General features: G+C 40.8%; 2 protein-coding genes across 3 annotated transcripts in view; one reads left to right on the top strand and one right to left on the bottom strand.

Annotated features, from left to right (window-relative positions):
- Window positions 1-4,616: 4,616 nt before the first annotated feature.
- wdr76 (WD repeat domain 76) lies at window positions 4,617-9,504 on the top strand. 2 transcript variants are annotated; one of them, XM_068317465.1, is made up of 15 exons: window positions 4,617-4,751; window positions 4,995-5,105; window positions 5,186-5,290; window positions 5,393-5,491; window positions 5,839-5,897; window positions 6,154-6,274; window positions 6,408-6,509; window positions 6,753-6,790; window positions 6,877-7,030; window positions 7,745-7,903; window positions 8,125-8,240; window positions 8,340-8,438; window positions 8,524-8,676; window positions 8,757-8,810; window positions 8,929-9,504. In XM_068317465.1, the coding sequence occupies exons 1-15, from the start codon at window positions 4,704-4,706 to the stop codon at window positions 9,182-9,184; spliced, it is 1,674 nt and encodes a 557-aa protein (XP_068173566.1). In that variant the 5' UTR covers window positions 4,617-4,703; the 3' UTR covers window positions 9,185-9,504. The 2 variants fall into 2 exon arrangements, with proteins under 2 accessions (XP_068173566.1, XP_068173569.1); XM_068317468.1 differs by having other exon boundaries at window positions 6,157-6,274.
- Window positions 9,505-13,542: 4,038 nt separating this feature from the next.
- The window catches only part of LOC137596428 (FERM domain-containing protein 5-like), a 39,175-nt gene continuing 33,001 nt past the window's right edge, over window positions 13,543-19,716 (bottom strand). The window contains exons 7-14 of the mRNA XM_068316958.1: window positions 18,813-18,900; window positions 18,606-18,694; window positions 17,651-17,714; window positions 17,412-17,503; window positions 17,256-17,330; window positions 17,063-17,131; window positions 16,879-16,985; window positions 13,543-14,564 (exon numbers count right to left, since the gene is read on the bottom strand). Of these exons, the coding sequence (XP_068173059.1) occupies window positions 13,981-14,564; window positions 16,879-16,985; window positions 17,063-17,131; window positions 17,256-17,330; window positions 17,412-17,503; window positions 17,651-17,714; window positions 18,606-18,694; window positions 18,813-18,900 (1,168 nt within the window). The 3' untranslated portion in view covers window positions 13,543-13,980. The remainder of the gene's footprint in view (window positions 14,565-16,878; window positions 16,986-17,062; window positions 17,132-17,255; window positions 17,331-17,411; window positions 17,504-17,650; window positions 17,715-18,605; window positions 18,695-18,812; window positions 18,901-19,716) is intronic.

Here is a 19,716-nt window from a genome sequence, read left to right on the forward strand (position 1 = left end):
AGAGACTGAGTAGAAGCCCAGAGAGGTTTTATTTATATAGGTACAGAGTATTTATATGTTATTTATTGTCTTAAAGAACATTTTATGATCATTATTTTCAACCACAGATTAAACACATGAGAGAGTGTACAGATATGATATTTAGTCACTTCCTAACAGGAATGTGTGGTATAATAAGGCTCTCATTCATGAGAGATGGTGCTCACTTTTGACACATGACGACCAACTCCCCTCTTCTGCTCGGATTCCAGAGTCAAAGAGAGAATAATACTTGACCACATTTAACCTCTCCATTCTAACTTCCTGTCTTATTATTGCAGTGGCTATGTCCTTAGCCTCAAATCCTTTAAATTTCAGTCTGGTTGATTAGAAGAGAACATAGCATAACATATCTTCTACGATTATATTGATTAGCTGTTGCATAAAAAACAGTATTAAACGTGGAGGTAAAGATTACAACCTTATGATTCTGCAAAGAAATAAATGCAGTGACATGTGAGGCTACTGTTGTGGTTTGAGTTTGATCTTGTGTACTGAGGATTTATACAACCACTGAATGAAAAAGATCAGAAATTAAATGTAGTTTAAGTTAAGATAAAAGATTAACTCCTGATTTATGATTGAGCGGGGACACATGTTTTTAGTTACTATCACCGTAATCAGCATAATGTACATAGAGTTTAAGCACGGGGCAGTGCATGTAGCAGATGTCACTAATGTAAGGCCACTTCAGGAGGTTAAATTCCCAGCTCCTCCATTCAGACACTAATCCCCTTCCTCTTTGACCAGTGCATTATGGTTTTGCCTTAATCATGAAATGGATTATATACCACAGACATATGTAAACTATTTTGTCCTACAATTTGCCAATGAAACAGAAATGTTCGCTGTGTACAAGCCCTATAGAGGCAGTCTGATGCATTTCCTAATGTGTAATGTGTTAAAACATATCCCTCGAAATGTGTTATCCTTATGATTGTTCAACTCTGTAATAACTCTTCTGTGTACAATACTTTTAAGCAAATGTGGAAAGTAACACATTCTGTTTCCTGTCTATTCCAATGTGTTAGCAGGAACTATGAAGTAGTAATATTGTGCTTATTCTTGGAATATTTATACGTATTTTTTACAGGCTTTGTATAGAAAAAAACACAGATAGAGCTTAAGTGGCAGGCATGTACCACTTTAATGTGTTCAAATCAAATCTATACTTAGACCAGTATGTGTACTGTATTTAAATGCCATCCTTGCACAGGAATCTTTACCCTCTAACAGGCACATCAGATGTTCGCAGTGAGCAATACCCAGTGGTATGAGAATTATCTTTCAGTCTATTTCAACAGCTTGAGTAGTATTTCCAGTTTTGTAAAAAAGTGTATTCTTTCCTGATTACCTCTTGTCAATAAATCTATTCTTTCTCAGGGGGAGAAGTGTCTCTAAATGCTGTCACAATTACTTATGGGTCTTATGTATATGTGAATAATGAGTTATCATGTCATCACCATTTCACTATGACTTAGTTTAAAACAAAACAAATATTTGTTTACTTCTTCTTCTTTTCCTTTCGGCTTTTCCCTTCAGGGGTCGCCACAGCGAATCAATTTCCACAATCTAGCCCTGTCTTTTGAATCCTCTTCTCTCACACCAACTACCTTCATGTCTTCCCTCATTACATCCATAAACCTCCTCTTTGGTCTTCCTCTAGGCCTCCTGCCTGGGGGTTCAAAACTCAGCATCCTTCTACCAATATATTCACTATCTCTCCTCTGGACATGTCCAAACCATCTCAGTCTGGCCTCTCTGACTTTATTTCCAGAACCTCTAACATGTGCTGTCCCTCTGATGTACTCATTCCTGATCCTATCCATCCTGGTCACTCCCAGAGAGAACCTCAGCATCTTCATCTCTGCTACCTCCAGCTCTGTCTCCTGTCTTTTCCTCAGTGACACTGTCTCTAGACCAAACAACATCGCTGGTCTCACCACAGTTTTGTACACCTTTCCTTTCATTTTAGCTGAAACTCTTCTATCACACATCACACCTGACACTTTCCTCCACCCGTTCCATCCTGCCTGGACACGCTTCTTCACCTCTTTTCCACACTCTCCATTGCTCTGGACTGTTGACCCTAAGTACTTAAAATCCTCCACCTTCTTGATCTCTTCTCCCTGTAGCCTCACTTTTCCACTTGGGTCCTTCTCATTCACACACATGTACTCTGTCTTACTGCGGCTAACCTTCATTCCTCTCCTTTCCAAGACAAACCTCCACCTCTCTAGCTTCTCCTCCACCTGTTCCCTGCTCTCACTACAGATCAAAATGTCATCTGCAAACATCATAGTCCATTGAGATTCCTGTCTAACCTCGTCTGTCAGCCTGTCCATCACCATAGCAACAAGAAGGGGCTCAGAGCTGATCCCTGATGCAGTCCCACCTCCACCTTGAACTCCTCTGTCACACCTACACACACCTCACCACTGTCTCACAGTCTTCATACATGTCCTGCACCGCTCTAACATACTTCTCTGCCACTCCAGACTTCCTCATACAATACCACAGTTCCTCTCTGGACACCCTGTCATCAGCTTTCTCCAGATCTACAAAAACACAATGCAGCTCCCTCTGGCCTTCTCTGTACTTCTCTATCAACATCCTCAAAGCAAATACTGCATGTGTAGTACTCATTTTTGGCATGAAACCATACTGCTGCTCACAGATGTTCACTTCTGCCCTTAGTCTAGCTTCAGGCATCTTCTCACTATCTAAGATCCTGTTGAACAACCCAGTCAGAAACTCTACTGTCACCTCTGCTAGACACTTCCATACCTCTACAGGTATGTCATCAGGACCGACAATCTTCACCCTCTTCAATGCCCTCCTCACTTCATCCTGACTAATCTTTGCTACATCCTGGTCCACAACAGTCACCTCTTCTAGTCTTTGTTCTCTCTCATTTTCCACGTTCATCAACTCTTCAAAGTACTCTTTCCATCTTCCCATCACACTACTGGCACCTGTCAATAGACTTCCATCCCTATCCTTAATCACCCTAACCTGCTGCACATCCTTCCCATCTCTGTCTCTCTGTCTTGCCAGCCTGTATAGATCAGTCTCTCCCTCCTTACTGTCCAACCTAGCATACAAGTCATCATAAGCTACTGTTTGGCCTTTACTACCTCTACCTTCACTTTACGCTGCATCTCCCTGTACTCCTGTCTACTCTCCTCAGTCCTCTCAGTGTCCCACTTCTTCTTAGCTAACCTCTTTCTCTGTATACACTCCTGTACCTCCTCATTCCACCACCAAGTCTCCATATCTACTTTCCTTCCAGATGAGTATTCTCCTACCTGTCTCCCTGAACGGCTATAGTATTCACTACAGCCGCTTCCATTCTTTTTCCAAAGTCAACTACCATCTGTCCTTCTGCGTTCTTCTCCTGGATACCAAACCTGCCCATCACCTCCTCATCACCTCTGTTTCCTGCACCAACATGTCCATTGAAGTCTGCACCAATGACAACTCTCTCACTTCTAGGTATGCTCTGCATCACTTCATCAAAGTCCAACCAGAATTTCTCCTTCTCCTCCAGCTCACATCCTACCTGGGGAGCATACCCACTAACAACATTGAACATCACACCTTCTATTTCTAGCTTCAGACTCATCACTCTATCTGACACTCTTTTTACCTCCAGGACATTCCTAACAAACTCCTCCTTCAAGATAACTTCTACTCCATTTCTCTTCCCATCTATACCATGATAGAACAACTTGAACCCTGCTCCTAAACTTCTAGCCTTGCTACCTTTCCACCTGGTCTCCTGGACACACAGTATGTCTACCTTCCTCCTCTGCATCATGTCAACCAACTCTCTACCTTTTCCTGTCATGGTTCCAACATTCAACGTCCCTACTCTCAGTCCTCCACTCTTGGCGCTCCTCTTCTCTGTCTTCCTATGAACACACTTTCCTCATGTCCTTCTTCAACCAACAGTAGTCCAATTCCCACCCGCACCCTGCAGGTGAACTGCACCGATGGCGGTCGTTGTTAACCCTCAAACGATCCTGTATGGAAGTCATAGGTTTGATTTGCATGTTTGATGTGTCAAAAGTTTTACGCTGGATGCCCTTCCTGACACAACCCTCTGTATTTATCCAGGCTTGGGACCGGCTCAATAAGACACTGGCTTCTGCCCTCTTGCGGCTACATGAACAAAGATCAAATATTGATCAATTCTTTCTTTTTTATTTTATGTTTTTTGTTGAGGAACAGAATCTGTTTTCTATTTTAACTCACCATTAATTAATAAATACTGGCGGCAATGCATAACATAACCAAGTTTACATGCTAAGGCTTGTTCCAATACATAAACAACCCATAAATACGCATTTAGCTGCACGGTCAGTTTCCTGTCTGTCATATATTGACTTTATGATTTCCTACTCTGGACAGAGCCTTAAACGCATCGACACGATGAGACGTCAATCAAATCCTTCTGGCGTCTTCTCACAGCATAGACCACGCCCTCAAAGTGACGTAGTGGAAAAACTAACCAATGAGCTGCCACGGCTGTATTTCGCAACAGGTGGGCGGGGATCCTTACGAAACATTTTAGCATTGGCGCGAACTACGCTAGTTGTTTGGGTTTTTTTTGACGCGCTTTAAACGTGAAGGCTGGACGTTGCGTTACCGCAGCTTCCACTATGACAACACGGCTGAAACGTGAAGCTATCCTGGAGGTGTCGGTGACGGTAAGCCGCTGGGGGGGGGGGGGGCTTTAATATAAACCGTTACTCTCTATTATGTTCGGTAACCTGAGGTCACGTTAAAAGGGGTAGGTCTTTGTAGCTGCCATGGCAACACACATCAAAGGGCTTTATATACGGAAGCGGAAGTGCAGCTTTTAGTGACTTTTGCTAACACGTTTATTTGCGCGTTCGTCTTCAACGTGAAGTTGCTTGCTCGTCTTGACGTTGGTGATGTGTCCCTGTTAGGATATGACCCCCCTGAAAGCGGCCGCGACCCTCCGACGGTCCTCACGGAACACCCTCCTCCCGAAACGCCTCCAGTATTCTCCTGAAAGTGAAGCAGTCGTCAAGAAGAAGGTGAGAGACACGTCTGGAACAGGAGGTGTTTGATGGTGTTCTGATGAATATGTCCATGTGTTGTTGTTTTTGGATGACAGAGATCCAAAACGCTCAATGACACCAACACCAAGAGAGAAAAGCAGAGCAAAAAGAATATTAAGGAAGAGGACGACGTTGGAAATAGTGATGAAGAACATCCATCAGTACGTTTAGAAACTCACAGAACTTTTCCGCTCCCTGCTGTGTGCTTCTGTTCCAGAATGAGTGGTTTTAATGGACGTGACTTTGTTTTTTTTTTATTTCAGACATCACACATCCATGGAGGACTTTCAGCGTACGAGCTGGAGCGTCTGGAGAACATCAGGCAAAATAAAGCCTTCCTGTCCTCCATCAATTTATTCCAGGTTTGTTGTTCCAGGTTTCCCCCCCCCCACAAATCTCAGAGACACGTCTTCAGGGCTGGAAAATATTTACTCATATTTTAGTCTATCTATGATCAAGAAACCCCCTTTTAATCAATATTTTCATTATTGTTATGGATGGATCATGATATCCAAGCCTTAATAGTGTAATGCAGTGAATGGGTCAGGATTTAATCTCACATCTCAGTGGATTTATATCTACAGGTCATGTCCAAATGAAATAAATATTTATTTTTTGCATTCATAAGATTAAATTGTGAATTAGAATTGCTTGTGTGTTTCATGTAGTCGTGGTAATGCTTGTTAAATGTTATCTTCTTGTCACAAAGGCAACTGAGGAGTTTAAGAAGGTGATGCGGCCGAAGCCGTCACAGAGGGGTCTGATGAGGTACAGTTCACTGACACCTGTGAATTTAGTTGTTGGGGGGGGGGTGTAAGAAGTGATTTCAACCAAAACAAACAAACAAAACAAGAGACTTGTCACATTTCCTCTAAAATGCACTGCACGGCAAATTCACCAGTAGATCACGTATCCTCCATTACCATGTTTATGATTTGCATCACTACTTTCTGTTCAGTCTCAGATCTAAGAAAGAGATTTTAAAGTTAGACCTTTGTTTTCTTGATGTGATTCTATCTGTTAGCAGGTCACAGGCTGTGGTAAAAGAGGTGCTGCCAGCTCGCAAATCCCTCCGACTCCAAAATAAAGAAGCCGAAGTTTTGACCCTTCCCCCTGAACCCAGAGGCGTGCTGATCTCTGAACAGGTAGCTAAATGCCTCATGCTTCACTTCATGTTCATCTGCTTGTGTTCAGTTTTCATACAAGTCATTCTGTTGCGGCTATTTTTCTGTTTATTTAGTGCTTCTAATCACGGTAGTCATTTTACTTGTTTTGAAGGCTGAGCCACTCAAGAAGCCCCGCGGCCCTCTGACCATGACTCCGATCAATATGGAAGAGGGAAGCAAGCTGCCGCCACAGCTTCTTAAGATCTGCTCACAAGTAGGACCTGCCTTTCAATCTTTAATTTCCTTAATAAATTGTAGGTAATTCTTCTTTGCTTCAGTCGATTGTCCCTTGTATGCAAATTGCGTGTAGTGCTGTCTACCTGCTAACCGCCACAACAACCAAAAAGTGTTTTGGAAAGGTCTATTCTTGATATTTGAAGCCCCCTTGGAAGGTGACAACTGTTTTTGCATTTGATCTGTCCAGAATGGTTTAAATTTCTACAATTTGTTTCCATAGGATATAAAAGAAAAGAAGAGGAACCTTGATCTGAATGGGTAAAAAGTTTAGTGCCTCATTTGCATCCATGGTGTCAATTTAGAAATGGGAATGGAAAGTTAATGAAACACTTGTCTTTCCTCAGGTACTGCACAGCCCTGAGGAACATGAGGCTCACTGAGGATCAGGTGGCCAAAGTGGTGAAGGACCGCATCTTCTCTGCTGCGTTCCATCCTTGCAACAGCAGCTTGTTAGTCGCCGCAGGAGACACATGGGGCAAAATTGGCATCTGGAAGTTGGTGTGTTTTCTTCATGTTCAAGTTATGGTTTTAAGATGGCAGGAAGTTGGCCGGGAAGGAATCATTAACAGATGTTGGGCAGGTTACATAAAGCCACAATATTACCATGACCTGGATGAATGATGTGTTCTTTAACCTTAAAATGGTAATAAATCTCAAAGTACTGTTTTATCAATTTAAGTAAGTCCAGTTGGGTACCATTTTAGCCGTGTCAAACAGACGAGAGACAATTGCAAATAATTTCAAAGTGTCAAAAGTAGGCTTGTTTTTCTGTAGGTGCATTAAGATTGCAACTTGTCCAGGGTGTAACCTACCTCTCTCTGCTAGCCAGCTGGAATAAGCTCCAGCATAACCTGCAACATGACAAGATGATTGTGATCGTCTCACCTTTAAGGAATCAATTAATTAATGTTTTGTTTCAGGGAATTGACCTGAAAAGAGAGAAAAATGAATGATCTGTGAGCTTAAAAACGTTAACGGTTAGCCAACTTTAGGTCTGCAGCATTTCTGACGTTACGGTACTGAAGTGAACCCTGAAGTAAACCGTAAGTCATGCATTTTAGTAAAGGCACCAGGCCTTTAGGGACGACACTTCAACTGCAAAGAATTTGAATGTAAAAACAACAGAGTTAGACAAAAAAAAACAAACCACTGTTTAATTTCCTATGAAAGTGAACTGATTCTTTCTCCCCTTGTGTTTTTGTCTTCACTCAGGGCACTGATTGGGACAATGATGGTGTGCTGCTGTTTGAACCTCACACCCGTCCAGTGTCCTGCATGGCCTTCTCCAGGGCTCATCCCACCCATCTGTTGAGCCTCAGCTATGACGGATCTGTGCGCTGCATGGACGTAGAGAAAGCTGTCTTTGATGATGTAAGATAACTTGGGGGTGGGGGGGGGTTATTTAGACTTGTGTATTCTGTCGGGGCTGCTGACCAGATAGGCAGCAGCGTGGTGGTTGAGGTTACAGCTGAGAGCTGTATCATACTGGCTGTTTTTGAGAGAATTAAGGGCTTTTAGGTGCGCCTTACAGTGCGGGAAATACTGTAATTTATTCTAGTTTTGCACATCAACGTGTCTCTTTTTTGTTTTAGGTGTACGACACTGATGGCCTTCTAAAAACATTTGATTTCATGTCCCATGACTGCTCGACACTAGTAGTTGGGAACAGTTATGGGCAAGTTGCCGTTATCGATCGACGTACCCCAGGGTAATGTATTAGTCACCCTTCATTTTGTTGGAGAAAAACATTCATTTGTACTGTTACTGATATTTTATATACATAATACACTGACATATTCCTCTTTAGGAACTCGCATGAGTCCCTCCACTCAATGGACCCCAAGACGCTGCGTTGTGTTAATGTTCACCCTACACAGAAGCACTACTTTGCTGTGGCGGGAAGCAGGTTTGTCTCATTATTGATATCCTCAGTTCATCTTGTCTCTTTTTCTTTTTTTATCGTTCAGTCAATGTTTTGTTCTCGTTTTCAGGGATGTGAATATTTATGACAGCAGAAACCTGAAGAAGACCAACAGCCGAACAGTCTCCCAGCTGTCTGGCCACTCCTTAAGTGTATCCAGTGCCTATTTCTCCCCCTGTACCGGGAACAGAGTTCTTACCTGCTGTATGGATGACTACATAAGGTACGGCAGACAATCGTCGTATACTTTTATTGCTTTTATTTTGCAGTCCTTGTTTGCTGACTGTCTTTCATGTACAACAGGATATATGATACATCTGCTATGACTACCCAACCTCCCCTCCTGACATCAATCAGGTACATCCACTTGTTTCCAACACTTCAAGCATCGCTATCCCACGGTCTCGTGTCTTGTGTTTTGAGGCCTGTCTAACCTGGACATACTCAAAACTATCTCCTCATTCTCCGTTTACAGACATGACATGCAGACGGGTCGCTGGCTGACTAAGCTGTCAGCAGTGTGGGACCCCAAACGGGAGGACTGTTTCGTAGTGGGGAGTATGTCGAGGCCCAGGAGGGTGCAGGTGTTCCATGAAAACGGTCAGTTGCAACACTCCTTTGTTGATGGAGAAAACCTCCACACAGTGCTGTCGGTCACAGCTTTCCATCCCACGAGGAACGCCTTGCTGGGTGGCAACGCATCGGGGCGCGTGCACATCTTCACTGACTGAGAGGAGGACTAAAATGCGTGAGGCAAAGACAATCATAGTTTATTTCAGCAGGATCGGAAAATCACATAATGAAAATATTTTGGCCCAGTTAAGGTTCTACACTTGTGATCAGATCAGATAGAGATTCTGTAATATGAACAATATCTGTTGATAGCGACAACTGAGTCAATTTCATTTTCATTTGACAAGTTCACCAAACATAAATGTTTAGATTTGAGTTGGGTGTTTTTTTACTTGTTTATGCATCTTCTTTGTTCTAACATTATTAAGTTGCTGGTGTATTATTGTTTCTTTTAATAATAAATTACACATAAAAGTTATATCTGCCTTTATCTGTACTGTTTTTTTACTTAAAATTTTTTTTTTTTTTTTACAATTTTAGGAAAACAAAGATACTAAACTGTTTTTCATCACGATGCAGTAAACAAATTACAATAAGATGCTGCTCTATCAGCAGATGTACAAACTGGGTGTTGGTTTGAATCAGTAGCGACTGAATGAGTGTTGCTGAAAACTAAACCACACTATTGTCTCCTTCCCAGTCTCCCCTCTAGAGCAGTATTGGAATAAGTCACACATTTAAGTAACATACCATAAAGAACAGTTAACTTCAGGGGGTCATTTGAATGGAGAACAGACCAACACTGTCAGGTTGTGTGGGAACTGTGATCAAGCAGGTTTTAGCAACAGATTCTGCACCAAATAGACATCTGTACTTTAGGATGATACTGAACTGTATGCTTTCCTGTATAAAATGGGCTTTTAAATGTTGCTTCTTTCACTACATTATAAAATGGTAAGACCCAGTTCTCTTTGGACGGCTAGTAGTTCAGCTCAGGGATTAACCTCTGCTCTGGATCATTTATTCCATCCTTCTCCCATCACAAGCTGTCAGACCTTCCTGCGACAAGCTTTCCCACAGCATGATGCTGTCACTGCTAGACTTCACAGCGGAGGAGGTGTTTTTCCTCCGTGTGTGTGGTGGTTGGCATTCATCACACATAGCATTACAGATGGTGGCCAGAAGGTCTACATTTTCAAAACATTTGCAGAAACCCATTTTATCTGTAACTTGACCACTTAAATAACTTTTTTTTCCTGTAAATGATAAAAGTTTTAAACAAAATAAAGTATATAACTACAGTTTCAACCAATACCTTTTCATGTTGATAGTAGTCAATGATAATTATAAATACATAGAATGAATAAATAATGTGAAGAGGTTTTTTTTCATTATTAAAATCCAAAATGTGAAAATACCAGACTTGGTAGCACTGTTATGGGAATGTAACAAATGATGAGTGTGGTTTACTTTTGTTCTATAATTTGTTTCTCCAATGATGAATCGATAGAGGTCCTCTATAGTGATTTCAAACTTAAAAAATATGAGCTGTGAGAAGTGTTTTTTTTATTTTGTATCCGATACGTCATAATGTGATATTGCCTCTAGATGGCAGTATTGTTATGTAAAAGAGAGTATGTGCTAGTTTAAAGTGGATATTATTGTCAAAGAGACTGAAAAGCAGCAGAACTTCTTTCTTCTGAAGATTGAATTTGATCACAAACCAGCCGCCATTTTTGAGAATCAATATATTTATTCATAAACAGTTTACACCAGTCTTCAGTGAATGATTTGAAATAAGCAGTCCTGTTTGGCGGTAATATATGCAGAACACATGCTTACAAAGACGTTTCCATGAGGCAGGAAGGGGACCTGCCTTAGATGTGGCCTGAGGCTTTATGCAGACCTTGGACCACATCTGAGTTCTTATTCATGTTTATATTATCGAAATAAAATGAATACAAGAGCTGCCGTCTCTCAATAATGCAAAAAGAAATATTAAGATAATAAAAGTGCTACTTTGCTGCTTCTGTTTTTAAAATCGATTAGAAATGCAAACCGCTCCACTTTATTATGGTAAAGCCTGCTCAAAGTAGAAATTAATCCACTGTTACACGTGTTTACATGTACTGTCACAAGACAACTTAATGCTTCTATGACTCAAGTCGGCCTAGGATCGGACAACAATCAGACAGGATTTACATTTGACAATAGATATCTTTGATCATCAGTAGCAGAGGACACCTTTGCCCTTGTATTGCATCTACGGGCAGTTGGGACATTACATAAAACAACATGATCATTTACGAAGCCTTACCCAAAGATAAACAGCACAAGCAAAATACGTCATGTCCTACCTCAGCAAATATATTCTAATTTTTAATATGATACCAGCAACATGATTCAGGTTAACATTTTTTGGTGACCTGCGTTGGGCAGGTTGATTGGTAACATGATAGTATGAATTTGTAACACACAATTCTCCCCAAAGTAGGATCAGTCAAGTCTTGTCTTACCTTAAATCAATCAAAAACCACCTTCTTTAAAGCTGGTAAATCCACTTATTTATTAATCCTGAAACCCAGCGTCACAACACGAGGTTGTTTTCTTTTCTTTTTTAAATACTTGAACACATTATATTCTATATAGAAATAAAATTAACATTTAACCCCGATGCATTAAGTACTTGTGGAATTTTAAAAGCACCTTTTGTGCTGTGCTCTCCTGGATGAAGTCATATCACAGAAACAAAAAGTACATCCAAATCAATAACTGCACCCCCAACACTGCTCCTCTGTCCCAAGGTCCCCCAAGGTTTAGTTCTCAGCCATCTCCTCCACATTCTCTACCTTCTCTCTCCTGACAATGCATCATCACGTTCTCCGTGTCATCTGCTACACTTAGCTTTATATATACCCTCAGTCCATAAGAGCCTCAACTCATTCCATCTCGATTGTCTCAGAAATAAATTTAAAAAAGCTCTGAAACTAAAATGTAACAAATAAGATTTTCATTATAGGTCCAAATTAAAAATAGATAAACTTTTTTCCTCCTTTCTACCTTTATACCATGACTCCATCCATGCATGTATTGACACCATGGAGTCATCCTTGGAGTCATACAAACCTTCAAGACTCACCTGTTCAGCTATGATTTTAATGTTTAAGCGTTTTGTAATTTCTTGTTTGTAGTTATCATTTGAGCTGCTAGTATTTGTATTGTGAAGTATAATATTGATTATTCTTTGGCATGTTGTTTTCTTTTAATTTCTGTACCTCTTGATGATTTTTTTGTGCTATGTAATGGTCTCTGTAAATTAAATGAATTATTACTATTATTAAAAACAGATCACCTTAATGTTAAACTCCTCTTTAGCTATATATTTATTGTTCATTCTGCGGCATTATATAGCTGCTGATCAGCCTATAATTTCTATTCCACCAACACAATGTTCACATCTTAATCACCTACAGGGGGCTGTAACTATTATATATCTGGCTCTATGTTTTCAAATGATGCTGTTGTTGCATGTCAAAGGCCCGCTGCACATAAACTGTTAAATAACAAATATATAAGTCTGAAGAAAGACAGCACACTAAAATAGTTTCCATCCGTTGAAGTAAACTGACAGAAATGTGAGATGACAGAAGTTTCTTTGGTAGGTGTGACGATGAAGATTGCAGCAAGTTCGGTGGTCTTGTAAGCAAGAGAGGCAGAAAAGTGTAATTCCATTGTGGGAAATAATAGTTCAAGTCCTTTAGAAGTCAGTGTGAGGAAAGGCCCATCTTTATGAAATTGTAGAAAAAATGAAAATATGATTTTATATAAGCAGACTTTACAAATAGATGCCTAAATGTGAACATAGTAGGCTTAAAAATCAGCATGTTTCTGCAATGAAAAACAAATTCTTGGCTGTATTTTGTGGGAGTATAGCACTAAGATTTGTAGTCTAACTAACGGACACAATGTTTTTATGTCAACAGGATTGTACATCAAATTAACGCTCCTGTGATAGTCGAGAGTGAACCAAACTACAGTCCAATCGCCTTAAAACTGTAAAAGTAACAACAGCAAAGTGACACCTGCTCTTCACACACATTTGATTGCTGACATTAGTTGTATCTGGTTGCTATGCTATATAACCTGCACTAGCAATCCCATTTCCTTACAAATTATACTAATTTCATGACACCAAAATTTAATTGGTAGCTGGACATCTGTGGAAATGGAAGGGGTTATTACAGAAACGATCTTTCTGGCCTTCTACCAGAGAAGCACAAACATGACCACTCCTCCGTATTTCTTTATTTATAACAGTACTATAACACAAGAGGGGAGCCAGAAAATAGTCACGTGTTGAATGAATTTTCCTCTACTTTCCTGTGCGTGTCTTTACACGAAAAAATATTTGCAAATAATTATAATTAATAATAATTAATTATAATAATTATAATCAGTATGTATATATATATATATATATATATATATATAAAAGAATTGACTCAGAACTTATCTACATTCAGTAAGTGCTGCTCGGTTTGTGAGTTATTACTTGTTTTTGAAAATATATGACGATATTCATTATAATGATTGTTATTGGCTTTGTTGTGTTGAAATTAGATGAGCTAAAATGACCCATCGCGCCATTTTTCATCTTGTCTCCAAGAATTATTGAGTTTGTGTTACAATAATATGACAACGGTGGTAGTTACTATAAAAATAAAGGCAACTGTTAAATAAGATTGATTCGACCATTTCGCGGTTAAAATGAAACCCTGTTGCTGTGACTTTGTGCAAAAATAAAATACCTTGAAATGACCTGAATTTCCTAACTCCAATGTCACCTCCTTTCCTTGCACTGATGATCACGGCCCCTAATCGTCCTGTCATCCTAATCATCCCATCCTTTACTCTGACGTGTCTGTCCCTACATCCAGTCATTCCTCACTTGGCCTCATTTGCTGATGAGGAACCCTCCCATCCATCGTAACTTACAGGCGAACCAGCGCCGCAGAGGGCAGAAGTATTCAAAGTGGAACTGCTGGAATTCAGGTGTTTTGCGGATGTCTCTTAGGAAAGCAATGTCCAGGTCCGACTCTGTCAGCATGATGAGGAGAAGCAGCAGAACGAACAGCAGTCCGATGGTAACCAGGAACATTCGTATGACGCTCAGGATGAACTTATTCAGCTCTTGTATGTCGCTTGGTGGTGATGGCCGACTCCGGACCATACGCAGTGCTCTCCTGGCGGAGCTGAAATCTGCCGCCTGTCCCTCTTTCAATGCGTCTGACTCCTTTTCCTCATCCACGCTGCAGGACGCGCCGTTCAAGTGACGAGCCAAAGGCATCTCCATCCCGTGCTCGGCCACAGGCGTGGGCAACACGCTGTCCGACGGGCTGTAGGCCTCATCGGAGATGACCGCCGAGGTGCTCGCCTCGCTGCCGTCCACCATATGGCCTCGGGAGGACATGAAGGAGTCGCCGTGGGAGACGGAGCGCACAGGCGTGGAGTGGGCACTGTCTCGGAGGGACTCCAGACCTGATCACACACAGCACAGGAGAACCTCCAATAATGAATATTAAACAAGTCTATCATAAGTAAACACAACATTGATGGAAAGTCAAGGAATTAAAAAGCTGGGAGCAGAAGTTGTTGTGTTCATCTCAATCTTTATTTATTGATATTCCTGTGGGGTATGGGTACAATTTAGTTAAAAGTTATGATGACAAAAATAGGGCTTGTAGGACATGGTTTTATATCCAGTATTTTCTGCACCTAAAAGCCTTTAATCTTCTCAAAAACTGACGGTGCGCCTTATAATCCAGTGGGTCTTATATACAAAAACTACTGTCATTGAATTTAACTAATGCGTGTTTGGATAATTTAAAAAAAAACAACATTCAGAAAATCTTTAGGGATATTTTTTCCAACAGAAAGTACTGTACTCAATAAGACCACCTGGACCAAACCAAACCAAGTTTTTACCTTCATGTTTGGCTGATATGCTGGAACTGTCACGCTTGAGAGGGACAGCTAGCCTGGAGGGGGTCCTGGAACCAGGATCTGATCCTGAAGTGGAAGAAGAACCCCCAGGGAGGGCAGGAAAGAGCGGCAGGACTCCCAGAGCTTTGCCCAAGAGTCTGGGTCCCATAGAGAGCACACGCACCTGAACATCTCGATAGCAGTGGTTAACCATCCGCAAGTGAACGTTCACTTTGGTCTTGATCCGGATCAGACACTTCACCATGACTCACAGACGGTGTAAACACTCGTGAAAAAACACAGATGTGTCCCACCACAACTTTTCTTTTTATCGCTGTCTTTGTCGTCCCTGTCTGTCTTCCTGCTGTCTGTCTTTGTCTCCAACTGTGGCTTCCCGGCTCAGAGCCTGTCGCTCCCCCACAGATGCTCTCCGCTTTCTGATTCGTGAATGGAAAGACAGAGATTGAAAGACAAGGTCCGGGAACGTGGTCCCCTTGTGCCCCAGTTCACCTCCCCGTCCCCCACCTGCTGTCAGCTGTGACACACAAGGAATGGCCCCTGACAGCAGGGGCTATTTTCAGACTGCCATATTATTAGCAGTGGAAATACCAGCACTGATAAAGAAAGAGGGTAAGACACGGGGTGTTTGTTTCAGTGCTGTAACAGAGGGGTGAAATGTCAGGGCCGGCGCTCCGTGTCAGTGTGAAGTTGAGGGGATAATGGAACGACACGATGCTTACAGTTTGTTTGGTTTCCCTAAGCTGACTGGCTCCGAGCTAACAGGCGGTAGCTGCATTGATACGAGGTTAATAGCCTGTTATAGGAAAGAGGAGACAGCGAGTGTCCTTTATGAACTGACAGGATGACACTCATGTGTCATCAGCACTGGATTATCAGTGCTGAGGGTGCAGACCAGCTGGGAGACAGCAGGAAGTCAATACCGACATCATCATCATCATCATCGTCATTATTATTGTCGTCGCTGGGTTGCATGTTGAAAACATAACTTTTTTTTTTTTTTTTGCTCTGCATGATCGGATAACTCCATGAGGTAACAAACTTCCCTGAACACAGGAAACACATTTACTTGGACACAGCACGACAAGACAGGCTGCGATCTGAGCTGCGTAAATGTTAGCTCAGCTTGTTCCCTCGAGTCCAGCCTGTTTATATTTATCTCAATAAAATCTGTTGAAATACAAACTAAGCAGTATTTCATTACAAATCAACGTCTCTCCGATGGACTTTGGCAGATATTTGTAGAACTGTGAGCGGAGCTGCCTCCTCTGTTAGCTCAGCTTGTTACTCTGATAACATCACAACGCAGTTGGCTGGAAATGTTGTAATGCCGTCACACTTTTAACTTCAAAAAGTAGATGTTCATTGTGACGGAAGTGCTTTACAGTTTACTTGTGACTCTGGCTGGTATTATGTTATCAGGGAGCTCCCTATCGAAAGTATAACAGAAGTCAATTCACAGACAGAATGTACAACTGAACAGTCCCTGATCTGCTGAAGCCCCACAGAATAAGAGTGTTTGTGAATGACTGAATAATAATAATAATAATATAATCATCATAATAATCATAATGATAATAATGATTGTAACATATACGCGTGTGATTAATAGTAACTAGAGTGGAATGAAGTAATTTCCACTGAGGGGGATTCATCTTCTAATAACAATAATAATAATAATAATAGTTATTCAAGATTCCCTTTACGTGGAATTTGAATGGACACGTTCATAAACTGAGAGGTGGTGTGTGTGCATGTATGAATGATGATATTTTCCTCATTACTCAACCAGCCCAGATGCAGTCAGAGAGCCTGAGGACACTACTAGGGTAATTGTTAGTGTGGGTTTTACCCTCCATGATGGAGATGTGTACGGCTCTCCGTCGGGTCCTGGGCACGCTGGTCAAACGAGGCCCGTGGGTGATGGATGGACAGCTCCTACTCGGTACCATGCCGGCCCTGGACAAATTCACATACACATGTCAGTATGAATTAGTCCAAATCTTTTTCGGCAAATGCTTTATATGAATGCTGACCTGTGTATCTCAGGAGGATCTCGCTTAATTTTGGCACTTTGTTCCATTACCTCTTTTGCAACCTTTCCACTGAGGGTACCAGAAGAGATAGAAAACCTGTTTATTTATGATGACTGAGATTTTTTTTTTATTATTATGTTTATGTAGATATGATTTTAATAATAATAGCAGTTCTATTTAATATTAGAAACACCTGTATCGGAAGCGGCTACCCTTGAAGAACAGATTACTACTGGACACCGTTCGTACTTGACTCGACTTTTCCAACCTGTGAGCAAAAGGAAAGAGAAGATAAATTAATCACAAACACAAACGGGGCGAAGTCCTTCCTATTTGGTCTGAAACTCACTTGTAGAAGGCCTGATTCTCCACCCCACACTTCCACAGATGCTTACAGGCCTCAGGTGTGGGCGCAAAGTATGTCAGTATGATCTTCTTATCCTGTGACATGTTGAAAAAAGTAATTCATACATGTATTATATAATATACTGGACCCCCCAATGGTAGCTTCTCCACGCTCCACTCATTTAAACTTCCTGAGATCCACCATCCAGAAAAGATAAGTGTTTTAATCAGGCCCACACATACCTCTGACTGATTTGCATAAATATGGAATGTCTTTGCTTCAAACTTGAGTTTTGTCACCTCCTCCCTGAGTACGAGACACAGAGAGGAGAATGAGGACAGCTGGGTAGAGGAGACAAAAAGTGAAACAGCAAAACTACAAGAATGATAAATGAACAGAAGACATAACAGATAGATGTGGTAAAATATTAAATCTGGCAGGAGGAAAATTAATACACAAATAGTTTTTCATGTCTGTGTTCAAAAGTCTGATTTCCGTGAGTTAAATTACAACAAGAAGGTGAAAAAAATGGAAATTTCATAGATTTCTAATTAAAAAAACAAGTAATTAGAGAATCACAACGGCTGGCTCGACAAAGATTACCAACATCCTCTAATCTGCAGATCAGAGTAAATCAGATTCCTTCCTTCCTTTCCTGCTTTATTGGTTATAAAGCAGATCATCTAGAAATAAGTGTGCTTGGTGAAAAGTTTGAGAGAATAATAAGTATAAAATCACAACAGAAGGCCACAAAACTAGCAAGAAAGCGTAGTGTTACTGATTGCAGCAGTTTGACTTCCGTTTCGTACCAAAATAAAGTCTCAAATTGTATACAACAATATGTCACTTCCCTACAAAGTGAGATATTTGGAACTACTTTAATTCACAGTACTTTAAGTTATTTAATTTCTACTAAAAATAACCTGAATTGAGAAGGCGATTAGAGCAAAGATTGAATTTGGAGCAACAATTTGGTTTTTTTTGCCATTCGGGTTCTGTTGTGTTTGCTGGCAGCCTAAACAGCATGTTCTGAAGCCCTTCTGTATTTATGAGTATATCTAAGCGGTTCCAGATCACTCGCTGTGTGCTTTGTCAACGCATGAACATGAAAACATTGCCGGCAGAAGTATATTCATGAAACTTTTTTTAAGTAATATTATTGTCCCGGTCCACTTTAAACCGTTCATCTCCACTCACCATTTGAGGAAATGCAGCCTCCTGTTTCCTTGCAGCACAGTGAATCCAAAGGGAGTAAAAGCCAGAAAAGCTGGGTTGCCAGACACATCCTGACAGGCACACAAAACATCGTTTCCTTAGTTCAGATTTTTATTTTAAAGTCAGACTAAACTGTCTTTAAAAGCCTGCAGCTATAGCAGTATATTAAATTTCTGACATGAAGACAACCTTGCATGGATGAGGGTCCACGCCGTACGTCTCCAGCATCTGAGCTTTCTGGAGGAAGTTGAGCTCTGAAGTTTCAGGACTCTGACCTCTGGGAGGAAAAAAAGACAAAAAAAATGTCATAACTTAGGATGTCAAAGTTTGAATTTTAGTGTCCTGACATGAACCCTAGGCATAACAAATGAATCCATGTGGATTGTTGTTCTCAGACACCTAAGGATTTATTGCAGCCTGCCCTTTGAAAATTCAGCCCGTCTGTCATGTCTTTGTCAATAAAGTGCAAAGTAACCCACAGAAATGGTTTAAGAAGTGGATGAAAGAAAATTACTGCAATTAAAGATGTCTTATGAGGTAAAGAAACAAAGTCTGGATAAAGATGACTGACACTATTTACTTACTTGGCATCAGTAAGTAAACCATGAGACATGGAATCAACTGAATAATATATATACTGTGTCTCGTCACTCATGCTTATCCAGATTTTAAATAATCTTTTTGTGAACCTCATCATGCAGAAAAAAAAAATCACCCACCATAGAACAGTTCTGAATTCAATGGGATCATCTTTTCCACTTTTAAACTTTTCCTGAGCAACAGAGGGCAGTGTAGGATCAAACCCCTGGGATGAGCTTGTACTTCGTGTGTTATCATTAAGTAATTATCTGTTAACGAACCAAACACTACCCTTTATAGCTGTGGCTCTGTGAACACAGGTACAGCTTTATAGCAAGACTAATGGACACATTGGAATTTGCATACAGCATTTCAGCCAATTAAAAAAAGTTCTTCCAAACACTTATGGTACCCAAGACACCTATCAACCATATATGGTCACAAGCTGGAGGAGGAGCAGCAAAACAAGGTGCTAAGTTTATAGTTATCTAATGTAACTTTGTTAATAGTTTGT

The sequence above is a fragment of the Antennarius striatus genome, chromosome 1 (genome assembly GCF_040054535.1).
Source record: "Antennarius striatus isolate MH-2024 chromosome 1, ASM4005453v1, whole genome shotgun sequence".
Lineage (NCBI taxonomy): Eukaryota > Metazoa > Chordata > Actinopteri > Lophiiformes > Antennariidae > Antennarius > Antennarius striatus.

Bases quoted from the DNA above. Each gene is read 5' to 3' on its own strand.
- wdr76 (XM_068317465.1), top strand. From the start codon at position 4,704: ATGACAACACGGCTGAAACGTGAAGCTATCCTGGAGGTGTCGGTGACG. The intron at 6,791-6,876 runs GTAAAAAGTTTA...GTCTTTCCTCAG, and splicing joins AGGAACCTTGATCTGAATGG to GTACTGCACAGCCCTGAGGA. The intron at 8,439-8,523 runs GTTTGTCTCATT...TCTCGTTTTCAG, and splicing joins TTTGCTGTGGCGGGAAGCAG to GGATGTGAATATTTATGACA.